This window comes from Protopterus annectens, chromosome 2.part0, assembly GCF_019279795.1.
Source record: "Protopterus annectens isolate FY-2018-M chromosome 2.part0, PAN1.0, whole genome shotgun sequence".
In the NCBI taxonomy this organism is placed as follows: domain Eukaryota; kingdom Metazoa; phylum Chordata; order Ceratodontiformes; family Protopteridae; genus Protopterus; species Protopterus annectens.
Genome location: NC_056728.1, coordinates 1,709,457,481 through 1,709,475,042, shown reverse-complemented (window position 1 = coordinate 1,709,475,042; position 17,562 = coordinate 1,709,457,481). Strand labels below are relative to the sequence as shown.

General features: G+C 41.1%; 1 protein-coding gene across 1 annotated transcript in view; it reads left to right on the top strand.

The window, feature by feature from the left end:
• The window catches only part of MIB2 (MIB E3 ubiquitin protein ligase 2), a 1,775,226-nt gene that overhangs the window by 949,895 nt on the left and 807,769 nt on the right, over nt 1-17,562 (top strand). Inside the window, 1 exon segment of the mRNA XM_044061758.1 lies at nt 11,027-11,221. Coding sequence (XP_043917693.1) covers nt 11,027-11,221 — 195 coding nt within the window.

Sequence of the window (17,562 nt, the reverse complement as noted above, 5' to 3'; positions counted from 1 at the left end):
ATCCATGCCTCTGCCATTTCAGCTCATTACAATACAGATCCTCCTATTTTTTCACATCCTCTACTACGACAGTACCACAGAGGGGCAAAGAATATAAGGCCCCCTAGACGAGCACCAGTACCTACTTGGGACCTCAACTTTGTTTTAGAAAAACTAACACTGCCTCCATTTGAACCAGCCAGCACAGCTTATCTAAAATTCTTGTCATGGAAAACTGCTCTGCTCCTAGCAATAACTTCAGCAAGAAGAGTCTCAGAGTTACAGGCATTGATGGCCGTGGAACCTTTCCTCATTTTTCATCAGGACAGGGTTTCTCTTAGGACAAACCCAACATTCATGCCAAAAGTGGTCTCCAATGTGGCTTTAAACAAAACCATTCATTTCCCTACTTTCTACCCAAATCCCCAGAATAAAGGGGAAAGACTTCTGCATGCTTTGGATATACACAGGCAGCTACGATTTTACTTGGACAAAACAAAAGCTTTCAGAAAAACTGAGCAATTGTTTGTAGCTTATGCTGCAGGATCACAAGGAAAGCCTATTACAAAGCAGACAATCTCCAAATGGATAGGACACTGCATCCGCTTCTGTTATGCACAACATGGCAAATCTGTGCTTAAGGGCATTAGGCCTCATTCTACCAGAGCAGCAGCCACTTCAGCAGCTTTCCTCAGAGGGGTACCAGCCAAAGACATCTTAGAAGCTGTAACCTGGAGCTCAGTGCACACTTTTACCAAGCACTACCACCTACCTCTCTACTCCAAATCGAGAGCAGGCTTTGCCACTGCAGTTTTGCAGGGCTTGTTAGCCTTGCCAAATCCAATCTAGACCCAGCCACCCAACTTCAGCTTTGGGATTTTACCCAAGTGTAATGACTGCAACAGTAAAACACGATGAACATAGTACAGTTGTGTACCTACCATAAATGTAGATGTTCGAGTGTATTCACTGTTGCAGTCCAGGTTACCCACCCACCATCCCCCTCTTTGCTGGGACTATTCTGTACTTCTCAACTCTATACAACCTATGTGGTGTATTTTCTTGTAGATTAAGTAAATGTTTATAGTAATATATGCATGGTTGTTTGGCATATTTTTATTTTTTCAGCCTTCCTATCTGGGGGCACCTGACATCTGTGGCAAGAAAAACTGAAGAAAATGGCATCGGTTGCAACTTTTATATCCCTGGCACACTGACGTCAGGGAAGAGGCGACAGCAACCGACGCCGGACCAAGACTTTGGAACTCGGGCCGACTGCGGGTCGCCTGCCAGCAGGATAACCCAAGTGTAATGACTGCAACAGTGAATGCACTCGAACATCTACAGTTATGGTAGGTACACAACTGTACTTTATCCATAGTTTTGTGTTCACAGAAGCAGGACTTTCAATTAAATTGTCATGCTTGTTAAGGATTCATCTTTGAGGTGTACATCTCTTTGATGGACTGTTGAGGTACCAGTTACAATTCAGTTAATGGGATTATCTGGTTTTTGTTCAGCTCAGACTGGTTTTGAAACTAGGTTAGATTTGGTAGACAGCCTCCCCCAAAAACTGTGTATTATTGACTCAGTGTAATTCTTTAGTCCATTGATTTGCAAATGTGTTGTATTAGGTGTTTTTGTTTGCATTTGTTAAATGGTTGCGGTTTCTGTGGTATGGATATGTCTACAGAAGCTTTGATTGGAGTGATCCTAAGAAATTTTTCATGTGTTCTTAACAGAAGCATTTATTTATTCACTCGAGTGTTGAAAGATTTCCCTATAGTTATGCTGTAACTTAACTCCTGTCTTGGTTTTAAAACAAACAAAAAAAAACTTTTTTTTAAATTGTATGAAGCAGACATCATCTGTGAGGCCTTTAAAGGTTAGTTCATGTAAAGCCTGCATACTGCTGTTAGTTCTTTCTTATTGGGATGAGAAGAGTATGCATTTTTACTGCTGGGTCTTTCTGCTCCTTCATCTTCCCTGGACTTAGAGTGAGCTGGGCCGTCATCCTGGGAAGTAGTGCCAGCAACTGCTTCTGCTTACTGAGAAGTGTTATGATGACCTACCTTTGTTTCCGCATCCCCACCCTGAAGTTTTTCTGCACATCCAAGGGCTACTGTCCCCTGTGGACCACACATCCCCTTAGGAAACATTTCTGATGAATGCCGTTCACTCTTGGATGGGCTCTTCCATCCCTTCTTGCCAGTGCTCCAGATGCCTGAGCTGCTAATTAAACGCGGGTAGCCTAGGCCATAGTTAGGGCTTTAAGGTCCCCTAAAATTTGAGGGGTTTATAATCAGGTTAGAATAACTAACACTTCCATTTTGATTTTGAAAGAAAAGTAGTAGCCCTTTTTATAGTTTCTAGTTTTTGACCGTTAGGTTTAAAAAGTTAAGTTGTGTATTTTGTTCATAGGTTTATAGGTGTGTACTAGGCTAATGGCCCTGGAGCCTTTGCAAGCCTAGCCCATAGGATTACCCTGGCATCGTACCACCCGACCTTAGTTCCCAGTGCCTCTCTTGAGTAAAGCCACTGGAGTGATCCCTGGGGTGAATTTTCTATTTCCCATCCACTCATCAAGATTTCTCTTGAAGAGGGCCAATGAGCTGCTCTGCTTGACATGTATGGGAAGTCTATTCCATAGCATGGGCAGTCTCTGGATTATGAACCTGTCCCTCCAGCATGTTCTGTTGATTGTGGTAGTGAGGTTGAGGTCTCTTGGAGCATGTGGTGCGGAGGGATTGGGATTTCTTTAGATGTAGGATTTCTAACAGAGCTGGGTCAGACATGGCTTTGTAAGTCAAGCAGAGATCGCCTCTAAGTAGGCAATATGAGACAGAGAATAGTTGGAGTTTTTTGAGTCTGTCCATGTAGGACAAATGTTTAAGGCCTAGGATCCTCTTTGTGAGGTACTTTTGCGGCCTCTCCAGTTTTTGCAGGTGTGTAGTGAGGTACATGCCAAATGAGGCATTGTACTAAATGATTGGCCTAATGATGGAAGGGTGGAGGGAGACAATGACCTCTTTCTTCCTGGATGCAAAACCCTTAGTAATGAGATGTGCCACATAGAAGGACTTTCAGACCACACTGGCAATGTGGTGGTCAAAAGAGAGGTTGCTGTCAACCTGTGTTCCCAGATCTCTTATGACGCCTTCTGTGTTCAGTGGACTACCATCGATGTGGTAATTCATGGGAACTGCGTTTTTCCCAAAGGGGATGATGACACATTTTTTGACATTGAGCTTAAGCCCATGGTTCTGACACCAGTTGTTGGTCTCAGTGAGACCTTTCTGTAGGATGTCAACATCACTTGGGGAGTTAATAATAGCTCCCAACTTGCAACTGTCTGCGAACATTGTCAGACAGAAATTCCTTTGTGTTGGCCTGGACTTCAGAGAAGTAGATACCAAACAGGAGAGGACCCAGGACCGAGTCCTGTGGGACTCCACTCGTGACTGCTCAGCAGTCTGACTTGGAGTCAGTTACTTTCACACTGTGGGTTCTACCTGTGAGCCAATTTGCAACCCACCTAGTGATATAGGGGTTGATGCCTAGCTTAGTGAGTTTTTCTATGATTCCTGAGTGGGGAATGGTATCAAAGGCCTTGGCCAGATCAAGGTAGGCTGTATGAACCACCTTGCCTTCATCTGCAGCTCTGGTGACTGACTCAAAGAAGTTGACCAAGTTGAGTAAGCATGATCTACCCTTCACAAAACTAAACCATGTGAGATCCAGAGTTTGGAGATTTCCTATATCCTTGTTTATTAGGTCCATGATGATGCGTTCCATAACTTTGCATATCAGACTCGTTAGGCTAATGGGGTGATAGTTCCTAGGGTCAAGATTTTTTTTTCCTTGTGGGTTTTTTCGCTTTGTGTGTCTCAGCCATTAAGCCCTCCTCCCATATGACTTGAGTTCATTTTTTGTCGATGTGAGCGCCCATGTTATGCAGATTGAGAGCCATCAGTTGGAGGCTGTCACTCCCTGACTGTGCCCACCCATTCACATGCTACTGACAGGCAGTGTTGTCATCTTATTGTCCTGAGGGTCTGGCTTCACCAACACCCCTCAGTTGCGGCTGTTAGTTCAAGATGAATCTAATTGTCCCTGGGCCAGGGAACTGTATTTTGCTGCCCCCCCCAAACTGGCTCTATCATTCAGGGTATTTTCTATAAGGGCATTTTTATTCCAGCTGTAACCCCACTCTGTTTTGACAGATGTGAGCTCCCACATCACCAAAGGTCTTTCTATGTCCTTCTGGCAGTGTATGCAAGTTCCCACATGCACACACACACACACACACACACACACACACACACACACACACACACACACACACACATGCATGAGTGCTACTATCACTGGCTTGAGAGCACTGAGTCCATGTTCTGCCAGTCTGTGGCTACTGTTTCATACAAGCCTTCAGTTGCATTTCATACAAGCCTTCAGTTGCAGAGGATCAGTTCAGACAACTGAGAATGATCACATCTCTCTCTCTCTCTCTCTCTTAGATGGCTGAGCCAGTGGAGTAAGCCATTCATGTCTATTCCTTGCCAGATTCTTCCAGTGCCTGAACCATTGGTTGAATTCTGGTCACCTTGGTCTCAGTTAGATATTCCTCCCTCTGCACCACAGAGTTGAGCAAACAAAGATTCTCAGCTGTGACCTTTGTAGAGATTTTTAGAGGTGGTAGAGAATTTTAGTACTATAATTTAAACTAAAAAAAATTGTTAGTTTTGCTCATCACTGAGTTCTTGATAATGCTGTGGAAAAATACACATAGTTATAAGCAGAAGGTTTGTGCTGTCTGCTCAAAATGGGAGAGAGCTGTTAGCTGTGGTGTTTTTTGTTTATTTAATAAATTGCTTGTTATCCTTAGTAAGTGAACTGATCCTTATCAGACCCATTTCACTCATGACCCTGACCACAAGGTCAATAGTAAATCCAAAGTATATGTGGACAGTTTACTGTAAGCATTCAACAGCGTATTTTTGGTCAGTGGGAGAAAAGCAGATTACCTGATGAAAATCAGAACAGACATGGGAAGAACATAAAAGTCCACACAGACAGTGGTCAGAACTCAGGACTGAACCCCTGATTCTGTAGCCATGAGGCAGAGTTTTTAACTACTGACCCACCTACTATTTCTATGTGGAAGCAAAAAGTTGTTCACTTCAGTGACTCCAGGCTACTACTAGTGAATTAAAATCATCACAAAAAAGTGGCCAAGCATTCCGTAAGGTATGGCTTACCTAGGATATCCTGTCTTTTCATTGTTATTTGTTAACAAAGGAGGGTGACTGTTGATGCAGTTTCAGTAAAGAGCTGGCTGTCTCTTTACCAGAACCTGATAATCACTAGGACTTTAACTTGGATGGGTAATGATCAGTGTACTAATGAAAGTGTAAAGCTAATGCACCACATGCCACATAGAGGGAAAGACTAGTTGGCTTAGTGGATCTCAGTTGTTGAAATTAAAAGTTACTGCTATGCTTCCAGGGAGTCACCTCAAGGCATCTAGAAACTTGCAGCAAAAAGTGTACACATTCAAAAATAAAAGCCTTTAGAATGAGCTCCATCTGCAAATCAGTAGATCTTTAAGTAACATCCCATCTGAGTGTGCACTTCTTTACAGATTTGGTGCATATTTCCCTGATCCTTGTAAAAAACACTTGGTAGATCTGTACACTTCTCGATAAAGAATGAGGTGGTGCAGTGGTGGGGAGGTTAGCGTTGTCTCACAGCAAGAGGTTCTCCGGTTCGATTCTTGGCTGGGGTGCCTTCTGTGCGGAGTCTGCATGTCCTCCCTATGTTTGAGTGGGTTTCCCAGTTTCCTCTCACATTCCAAAGATGTGCTGTAGGTGGATTGGGCACACTAAATTGGCCCTAGGTGTCAATGTGTGTGGTACACCTTCCAAGGAGGGTTGGGCCTCAGGCTAGCAACCTGACTCCATAAAACCCGTAACCGCTACAGAAACAGTGAGTGCTGGAGAGTGCTTGTTGCCTGATGTCCTGAAAGGCATGGTGTGGACACAAGGGAGATAAAGAATGAGTGTATTATCCCATTCATTAGCCTTTACTATAGTCAGTAGTTTAGGTATTTCTTTGGGGCCAGGGAGAGGTATTAATCACTTTACCTTTTCTGTATGCTTTTGAACTCCATGCCTGCCAACCATTAAGCTCATCATCTACCAATCAAAGAAGTAGGTGGTGACCAGAGGGGGCCATCATACAGGCAGCCTTGGATGTGGTTTCTGCCCTTGCTGTCATCCAGGCAATGTGAGCATCTCTAGTGAAACATAGCCCCACTACTAGAATAATAGGATCATAGGAAGTTACTAGGCTATTGCCCTGAGGCCCTTATAAGCCTAGCCAAGAGTTTAGCCCATGTTTAGACAAGTCAGCACCCAAAGCCCCTGTCCAGCAGGGCCACAGGTGGAATCCCAGGGGTGTATTTTCTATTTCCATCCAGTTATCTAGGTTGCGCTTAAAAAGGGATAATGAGGTACTCTGCTTGACGTGGAGAGGGAGTCTGTTCCACAGATGGGGGAATTTCTGGGACACAAATCTGTCCCACCAACAAATCCTATTGATGTCACAGACCAGGTTGAGGTTGCGCATATGGGTTACTCGAGTGTGGCTGATGTGATTACCCATATTGTCACAGGGTTTCATTTATCCTCAGCATATATGTGCATGGTTAGACCCATATGCTTTAGATGGCTATTATCTCGGGATTACAAACTCACAGATTCAGTTTCTGGCCTTTCTGGTATTATACAAGGCTTGTCTTGCATGAAGTCAGTTGGCTGACTGAAGCCAGCAGTCCTGCCACCACAGGATGGTTAAGCCACTGTCATCTGTTCACTCTTCTTTTCCGGTATCCAACTCTTCCAGCCCACTAGCCACTATTTGAACATGACTCATTTGGACTATAGCCAAGGCTTTGTCTCTCTATGCCTCAGATCCAGGCTACTAATCACTTTATTTCATCAGATGTACCCCTCCCTGTGCTTGCTGCTCACTAGATATTTGTCTGAGATGTGCACAGTGTGGTTTCTTGGAAGATGACAGGCAGTTACATTTCCCATCTTTCTGTTGTTCTCTGGTTGTCCAAGCATACTGCTTTTGGGACTTCAGTTTTCAGTTTTTTGTTCCATGGTTATCAAGTACCTGTAAGAATTTGCATTCTTTTGTCAGAGAGTTGCTAGGAATATGACAAAAGGTGAATGAATATACAGTTGCCCTTCTAGAGACTATTACTTCCCCATAATGCCAGTTCTTTGTTTCATGAATCCAAATTTCAACCTTTGAAAAATGGTGCATGGGTTCTTTTTTATTTGCAAGACCTGATATTCCCAGGGAAAATGTGAGAAAAATTGCATAGTGCAGACACCACTGGAGATGAAAAGTGTATTTTAAGTTTCTCTGACTGAATAGGATAGAGGTGTATACTTTAGATTTTACAAAAAAACATTATATTTTGTAAGTGGTTGCAGTTTTAAATGCAAACTGACAGCAGTGATGGATCTCATCTGCTTTCTGTGGTTATGATTTTGTGTGTGCCTGCACTGTGCTGTTCTTCATTTTAGATTTGCACAGAAACTAGAATGAAGTTGTATAGAGTGCGATAGAGGAATTTCTTGACTGCATTAACTTTACCATTCAGTGATGCTTGAGGAGTGATTTCTGTACTGTGGTTTACTATTCAAGTTAGCAAACTATTCCAGCCACATTTTTCCATTTTTTTTAAGTAGCAGAACTGCTTTTGCATTGGGCAAACCACTTTGCATGTAGACCAGCTAATCTACAGTCTGTCGTTTTACTTACCATGATTTTAACTGTTAGCTGGTCATCTGCATTAACTTTATCACACTGAGGTGCCAAGGCTGACAGGCATGTATGAAGGCATTAAAGTTCTATGGAGGAAGAACAAAGACACACTTGAGTAGTTTAAATGTAGTATACATTACACAATAAGATATTTATTAGCCAGGCAAAGCATGGACTGATTATTGGGAGGGTACCAGTAATAGATGACAACAGTGGGATGACTTGCTCATGAGATATCTGTGCTTGGCCATTGCATGTCTTATGATTGAGAGAAGTATCATGCTTGACATTTCTGGCTCAGCCATTACTACTAGCAAGTTATGTACCCTACTCCTTTGCAAGCCATACTGAGTCATGTAGGTGATGTTCTGCTAGAATCCCATTATGCTAGGCATTTGATTTCTGGCAGGGTATATTTACAAGAACAACTGCTCCACATATCCACCAATCCCTTGGAACATTGTGCTTATAAAGAGGGCACTTGACCTTAATCTAGGACTGGATTTTACTTTTACAAGAGCTAACAATCTGACTACTAGCTGTGTGGGGTGCTGTTCATAGAGTCTTCTTCTTTGTCTTTTCGGCTTTTCCTGGTTAGGGGTCGCCACAGCGGAACTCTGGTCCGCTAATGATTGGCAGTAGATTTTTTATGGTGCCAAGTTGCCAGCCCGACGCCCAACCTTCAGCGAAGGCACACCCATTCACGCATGTCTTTTGGAGGGCACTCGGCCACGGGGAGGACATGCAGACTCCACACAGAAAGCACACCAGCCGTGAATCGAACAGGAGAACCTCTTGCTCTGAGGCACAGCGAGCTAATTTACTGACTAATCCTTACCAGTCAAGAATGTAGCTTATTTGTTTTTACAGATAAATTGATTCGCTTATCAGAGAATTTCTGAGGCATTTGCCTTTTCATGTAAAACCTGTTTGATATGTTTGGATGGGAGGATTTAAGCTTCATATCTTACTTTTCTTTTGTTTCACATTCACTTCAGATGAGTTATTTGGTTATAGGGAAGATTTCATACTTGAGCTGCAGCATATTGTATGTTATATTAAGGAAGGGGGCAAGACAGTGCAGTTTATTTTTTTTTGGGGGGGGGTATTATCTACTCTACTTGGCAGGCATAACTTCACACCCTCTAAAGAATAGGCTTGAGGTGCAATGTCAGGTTTTGTTTTTTTTTTTTAGTTTAACTGGGAGAATTAACTGGTGCAAAGACTTTTTTCAGTCATAGGCAGAGAGAAGAATGGAGAATCAGTGTTCATACAAATGACTGGTGATAAACATTCATTTTTTTCCACAGTTAATATAATATGGGAATTGTCACAGACTCAAGTGGATGAGTCTTAAGGGCTTTAAATTAATGGTGGACAGTTTAGAATCTTTTTCTTCCACATTTGCATTTACACAGGTAAGATGAAGGCTGGGTGCATTTGCAGTTTTGTTTTCCTATTGGAAATTTGCTTCCTTCCTTACTCTAGGCAGTCCATTCCAGGACCCCACCCCTGTGGTGGCTCTCATAATAAATGTGGAGTTATTGTCAATAGCAGACTGTCTATAGGGCATGGTCACACACAGAAGACAGTCTGCACATCATCTTCTGGAAATGATGACAGTTCTCATATTACAGGATTTTGGGGACGCCCTGCTCCAAGATGCTCACTGATAACATGGTGTTTGTGTGGTGTGGTACATAAACAAGCATAGATAAACCTAGTCCTACCCTTTCTGTTAAGAAACATTAAGGCTTTGTTTACAGGTTGTTTTCTCGATACTCGATCAGAAGGGTTAATTAATGATTTCAGCAGGAGTAATCTTTGTTTCCAAAAAAGAGGAAGGAACTCAACCAGTCAGACTGTTTCTAATTGGTTGGCACACTGTGTGATATTTCACTTTGAAAAATACAATAAATCTTATCAGGGCACAATGATAGCTCATTGTTCTAGGGAAGCAGGGAGGTCAGTACGATGATTCAAGAATGTGTACACAAAGTGTTTTAGAAACTGTAATATGGTCTGCAGTCTACACTTTCACGAAACATTACAAACTCAATTAATAGTTCATGGATAGTAGAGGTCTTGGCACACTTGTTCTTCCAGGCATCCTGTAACTGTTATCCTTCCATGAGTATGGCAGTAATGTCTGAGGACCTGTCCATATGTTATGATTTACTGTCACACTGATCCTCCCCAAAGAACGCAGTACAGCTGCATTCACCATAACAACAGATCTTCTAGGACTGGTCACAGTAACAGCAAAGTTACCTCCTGTATTCTTTCCATAGGCTGCCTTTGCGTAGTTGTTTTTTTTTTATAATTATGTCACTTTAAGGAATAGCCTGTTTACAAAGAACTAAAAAAGTTGCTAGCAGTAATGGCTTTTTATAAAAGTGTCGCACACTAACCAGCATTTGAAGCAATGCTGATACGAGGCCATAACTAACTCTGCAAGGGTTAAGGCACAGTTGTTTAAATTTCTGGCTTGGAATGAAAAACAAAAGCAAAATGTTATGCACTGTTACACTGACCACCCCCCAAAAAGTGTCATTATGGAAAGTATTCTTAACCAAGCTGTACTTTTGGGGGGAACTTATTATCATCAAAGCTTGTTTTGATGACTTATTTCATCTAGTTGTACTGTAATGGCAATGAATCCTAACAGTGTGAGGCGTGCACTTTATTCCTCTCTGGTTTGCACTTCTGTTGTCAAGCTTGATTATGTGGTCTATAGTTTTCTCTGCTGGAACACAGAATACCACACATTTTGGTGAAGGAGAGGGTGACATGTAGTAATGAGTTGAAACAGAGGTGCAACATAGGTTAACATGCCAAACCTGGTGATGTAGTCTCCATGTCATGTATGTTTTGTGTAAAAAAAAAAGTTATTTGACAACAGCAAAATGTTAGAATCTCAGTGACTAATGGCCTGTGCATGAGTGGGCCTCTGCCTTAACCCCCGTTGCTTTCCACGTTAGGCTGTAGCTGTCCTGCAAACACTGACTAAGGTAGAGTGTGTAATGCAAAATGAATGACTGAATGAAAAAAAAATAGAACATAAAAATGTATACCATTGTTAGTGTAGGTCAGTTTAGGTTGGTTTATTTTATCCAAATCCCTGTGATGTCAGCAAGTGTGGACATATATTGGTATCACTTATTTTACAAGAGAATGATATTTGCATGTTGCTGTTATGCCTTCTTAGGTGGTGAAGGAAAAGTTGGAAAAGTCCTGGACATCCGTGGTTGGGACTTGGAAACTGGACGCAGCGTGGCGAGTGTGGCTTGGTCTGATGAGAACACTAATGTTTACAGAGTAGGACACAAGGGAAAGGTGGATTTGAAGTACGTCACTGAAGCATCTGGAGGGTTTTATTACAAGGAACATCTGCCACAGTTAGGTATGGTACTTACCATTTAAGTTTTTTATTTTGAATTTTTTTCTTCTTATATTTATTTTGCTTTTACTTTTGTGTTCATCCAGCTTTTTGCAGTACTCAGAAGGCTAATGTATATTTCGAATGGTGCTGCAGTATGAGATGAGTCCATCCTTTCACTGTGTGTGTGTATGTGTAGGTGTAAAGGGGGGGGGGGCAGAGCTATCAAAAGTCATTCCAGCTTCTGCTATCATTCATAAAACAAAATATGCTGGATGACTGCAGAATAAAAAAATAAAAAAAAAGCCAAAAAATCAATCAATGAAAACATACCATGGACCACATAGATAATAAATAAGGTTTTGCACTTTTGTCTTTTAGTAATGGATTTCTTCAAAACAATAAACTTTGATAAGGCATAAATTTATAGATCCTCTAAAACCCTACCTTGCTAATTAATATCCAGTTACATTCAACTTTAAAAGACATTTCATATAAAAAACATCATTCAAACCTTGAGTCAGAGCTATAACAAGGGTAGGGTGAAGTGGGCAGTTGCTCAGGGTTCAAGCTGTCAGGGGTTGCGGTTGCCAGGTGCCTGTGGTGTGTGAGTGCAATATTGGCATTGATTTACAAAAACAAATAGCTATCTCATTTTCGAAAATGAATGATGATACTGCATTTACTGCTTGGCTGAAGATATAAAGCACTTAGTGTTAGGTGAGTGTGTGGCCGAACTATAACAAGCTGCTTGTTACAGTTTTGACAAATAGCTTGCTACAGTTGCAGAAACAGAAAATAGCTTTTTAATGCTCCTCAATTACTTTGAGTTGAGTTTCAATTTGGGGAATGAGTAAGCTATAGCTTTGACTGGAGGAGACGTCATGTAATATGATCTGCCATATTAACTACTTCTCCAGCATATGATGTATATTGTCTTATTTATTTTTCTTTCACTTGTTCCATTACAAAGAAGTAAACTTCTTAAACTCTGAACAGTGTGTAGAATGCTTATGTAATGTGTTTGTAGGTAATAAATTCCTTGTTGCATTAATATGCTCTGAGAGAGACAATCTTCTCATCTTTTTTCCTATATAAAAAAGATCCACAAGTTATATATACAGTAAGGTACACTATATTTCATGTGTGCCTGGAGGGCTGGACTGTAAGTCCTTCAAATAGTGCCAAAATTTGCCAAAAAAAACACTAGGTATATGCCAGCTTCTCTGTAACTAGCTTGAATGCTTCAGCATGTTTTGAATGTAGAAACCCTTTTATTTATAAAAATTGGTTGATTATCTAGTACTTCAGTTAACTCTCAATTGCACTAAACAATTTTTTTACTTTTGAAGGTTTGGGTTGTGACTAAGAAGGCCATTTTTGGAGATGTTCTGTTGAGTTCTCTACCATCATTAGCGCATCAAGGATGCATCAGTCACTTGGAACAAAAGACGTTATCTCAACAGCAGACAGTTCTAAGCCAGGATTTTATTTGAGAGTTTAGCCCTTTCATCCCATATAAAATAGACTTCTTCAGAACCACTCCATTTGATATAAAACAATAGCTCGCATGATTTATAATATCAACCACTATGAAAAATATAAAATAAAATTTAAATGTGAAATTAAAATTCAAAGTATTTAGAAGCAGTATACATTACATATAGCAGTTCTTAAGAAACACTTTCAGATTAAAAAATAAAGGAAATTTGTAGACATTACCATTTTGTTGCCCTTAGTTTCAGTGTACTGTTTAGTGAGATCTGACCATTTAGACGTGGAAGAGTGTCATCCTTCAGGTGCAATTGCCATAAAAGCTCCCCAAATTCTAAAAGCAATAGCTATATTCTGCTTGGTCCTGTGTAATGTGTGGTTGTCATATGAGGTGGGAAAATCAGAAAGAAGTTTAAGGAAACACTTTCACGAGTACTTTTATGATATTAGGAAAGGTAACCCTAGTAATGTGTTATGTAAACACAGCATATTATGTACAAATGTTTCTAAATTCCAGTTTTATGTTATATGCATGTCTCCAGACAGAAGACGCTCTAGCTGAGAATCGAACGGGATAACGTCTTACTGTCAGGTGACAGCGCTACCGCAGCACCACCACAATACAGCATTTATATTCAGATTTTTTTCTTTCTTTACTTACAGATGTCTGTGACTTAGAATCTGCCTTTACTTGAATTCTGAGAATCTCTACCTAACACTAAAAGAAATATGCTCAGAACTATGCATTCTGATTCAGTTCATTGTAATACTCACTTTTTGAGGGTCTTCTATTAGGTGTCTTCAACCCACCCAGTTTCCGTGTTAACACTTCTTGTAAGTCTCTGTGCATACTGCTATCTTGTACTGTTTTCACTTCAGGGTTCACTATCCATTCACCTTCAGTTCCTATATTGATATCCGTTATAGTTTGGGGTTTATATTGCTCTGTTGTTGGGGTGTGTATCTGATAACACACGTGATCCTTGTTACTGTATAACCAGAATCAAAATATAGTCCATTTTGTAGCTTCTATACCAACTCCCTTCTCATTTTGATTGTGGTGTGTTGTGTCACTTCCCCCCGATTTCTTCTATAAGTGGGTGGTGTAGTCTGTTTCCTTACCTCTTTCTCATCAAGAATATCAGCTTTCCACACTGGTTCTATGGATTCTTCCTTCTCCACATGTTTTAAACTGCTTTATAATAGAGAAAATATTTTCATAATGTTAAACCAGGAGTATTACACCAGGACTTAAGTCTGTGATTACAGTCGCATGATGCAACAATTTTCCAAGAACTGTTTGAATTTCTACATGTGTAAGGGGTTATTCTTTTCTAGCAGTATGAATGCATATTACCTGTACTTTTTCATTGTTGCAAATATTTTCTTTTAATATTTTTGACTTCTGTGCTGCACACTGTCAGCTGCTTCTAGTGCCTGTCCTCGATTTTAGGTGCAAGGAGTCGCTCCTCACCCTCAGATCTAATCTGCTACTTTTTCCTGTTGTCTGAAAGGGTATTGAGGCATTCCAGTGAAGTGTCATACTCCAGGCTAATAGCTTTAGGGACTGTTTGCTTTATGCTGTACTCATTCTGCATCTTACACCTGACATGCAGTGATGTAAGGCCTTTAAGGTTGAGAACATCTGTCACTGTGTGCTCCCATATTTATAAGCTTAATATGCAGATATCACCAGTGGAGCAGATATTACCACTAGAGCTATTGTCCTTCCTCTCCTCTGTCCCTGAGATAAGAGAACCAGTAAAATACTTCAGCCTTTCATATCTCACCCAGCCAAAGTCTCGGGTACCAAGACAGCTAGTTGAACCTAGGTTGCATAGATCAGACAAGACTTCATTCCTGTGTGCCGTGATAGTAGTTTGGTTGTTACTAATTTATGCTTACAAACTAGTGTGCCCTTGACAAGGGTAGCTGCTCTCTAGAAGAGCTGGAACATCCCTTCCTTTTAAAAATACAGTACTCTTCACTAGTTTGGTTGCAAAACAGTGACATAGTAGACTCAGTTATTCTAGCTGTAGTTTTATCAGACTCAGTAGCAACTTCATTTGTACCATGTATCTCAGTTTTCACTTTTATAACAAGGTGAACCTCCCCCCAAATTTGAAACAAGCTAACACATTATTTCATACTTTTTGTTTCACAGAAATGGTACATTTCGTACTGCAACCTTAGACTTAGAAGCAGCCAATTCAGTTTTTAGGATTGTGGCATTAACTGTTAAGCACTTTACTAAAGTTACTAGTTTGTCAAGAGTTCTTAGGATTACAATACCTGTTTTCTTATTCAATAGGAAAAGCTCTGTGAAACATGTATACTGCTAAAATGTACGTTTTTACTTTGCTGTTCATATCGTGCTCCAACATTAGCTTTAAAATATGTTTGAAATCTTGCATCACGTTTGTTAACATTAGAGGTCCATTTGTAAAACAATGTTGCTTGCACCTCACTCCTCAGTATCCTTTTTATATTTGTTTTAGTTCATCTGATCAGCTCCACCCATGTCTATAAATATTGTCAGTGCCCCTCTGTTTGCTAGGATGACAGGATTTGTACCAAGTCTGCTCATTGCTCAGAAGCCACCAGATAGGTTTCCAGGTCATCCTCCTTATCCAGTTTTTTTCAAGACAGGCACTGTCTTGGGTTTGGCAGCTACAATGGCCAGCTCAACTATCTGTTGCTTTAGTTGCACCAGCTTCCGGGCACTTCCCTCCTGTGACTCACTGAGTTGTTTTAGTTAGTTATCCATAGCTGGGTCAGTACTCTAGGCACAACAGTGCAATGATTCAGGATAGTTGCAGTAACAGTTCTGTGGGGAATTCATAACCTCAGATTTGTTTAACACTTGGTAGCAGAGGTTCTGCAGGGAAGGGTAAATGGCAAGTTGCTGTCCAGCTGCCTATGCATACACCATCAGTGTAAATCCAAAGAATATTCGAGGCACTGAGTTAAAAACACATTTATTGTATAGATCTAATTAGGAAGCAAAAATAACAGCACTTGTGTTCACATTTTAAAAATTAAATAAAAATAACTGCACTTTTTGGCTTCTCATTCCCACAATTAAATAAAACAGACCCAGCCTTTTGGCTTGCAGTTATCTTTACACATGCCATGCAGCCTCTCTGGGAAGTAGGCTTTTTCAGGAAGTTCAGACTGTAGGCCTCACCCTGGTGTCAATTCCAGCTCTGTGTCATCTCTATTCACCTTGGTGCACTTCACAACTTACTCCACCCTTCTAGGATTTTCCTTTTAGATTATACTGCAGATGACACTTCCTAGTGGCCCTAGGATTGTCAACCTCATTTCATAGCATGGTAACTGGAAATTTTTGTCTAACTATTGTGAGACATTTCCCACATTCCAGTACAGCATGCATTTAAAGAGACAGCACCCGTTTTCTGTCCCCAACATGTTACAGTACCTTTGTAAACTCTGGTCTCTGTGTAATTTTATTCTGATCTTTTCTTTGTGGACATTTGCAAAAAAAATGGGCCTCATCCTAGTTAGACACCCTGGCCATCAAAACATGAATACATTTGTTACTGTACAGTCACTTAAGGATATAGTAGATACCTAATTGCAAATAAATATATTAATTCTTCATGGAAAATGTGTATATTTTTTGCTAGAGAATCAGAATGTTGCATACAGAACTGCCGTCTACCCTTTCTTTTGTTCCCTTTTATTTATTTTTTTTGACAAGTATTTAGCTTTAATTCTCCAAGAGTTTCAGTGCTGATGGCCCTTGCCTTTGGTCTGCTGACCTTAGAGCTTTCTTGGATCCTTCCTTGTATAAGGAGTTAGGCATTTTCATCATCTGGGAGATCTAATCTAATAGCACCATTTATTATCTCGTCATCTTAAAAAAGACATGAAAATAGTAGCAGTTCTTGGCTTCTCATTCCCAACTGACCTTTAGCTTACAGTGTTTAAAAGAGCTTTACCTGATAAATTTGATTTCTCACACTAATGGGTGCTGTCACATACTGTATCTAGTGGCATGCCTTCTACCCTTTGGATAAAAGTCCAGAATTTAAAGAGCTGTCATCTTAGGATGTTCATCGTGCATACAGCTGCAGTCATAACAGATGGGTTTTCCTGCTGTCAGGCGGGTCCTCGGTCGGCCAAATTCCAAAGTCTAGGTCCGGCGTCGGTTGTCGTCGCTTCCTCCCTGACGTTAGTGCGACAGGGGTATAAAAGATCCAGCCGACGACATTTTCTTCAGTCTTTCTTGCCACGCGGTGCCCGAAGCAGAAGCAGTTTGCAAGTGCCGGTCGGCCAGCTCCTGAGATTACGAATATTTTTCAACCGAAGTCTTCTTGAAAGCTAAGTACCCCACTGGGGAAACTTTTCTTGCCTCAGACCGATGTCAGACAAAGTTAATAATTGCATTTCTTGTGGGAAGCAAATACCACATAAGGATTTTCATTCCCTCTGCATTCCTTGCCTAGGCCCAGACCACAACGTTCTCGGCCTGTCGTTTTTGTGCTACATTCAACAGACGCACTATTAAGCGTCGGGCGGAGTTCACCCAACACTATTTTGGCAAAAAATTTAATTACATTATGTCGTCGGATACTCCGACTCCAGTTTTAAGTAAAAGACGCAAAGATAAGGACCGACATACGAGGTCCGCGACTTCTACCGCCACCATGCCAAAGCCGACTACAGGTGGTCCGGTTCTCAGTGAGGTGCCTACACAGCCCCTGACTACCGACGACACTTCATTGGCAGTGTCTTCTGTGCCCGAGGTCGCAGGCTTTTCGGCCCACACCCAGACTACAGATACCGAAGCCACTATTGGCGGTGAAACTCAGAGTTTAGATAGACCTGCCACCTCTCAACGTGTC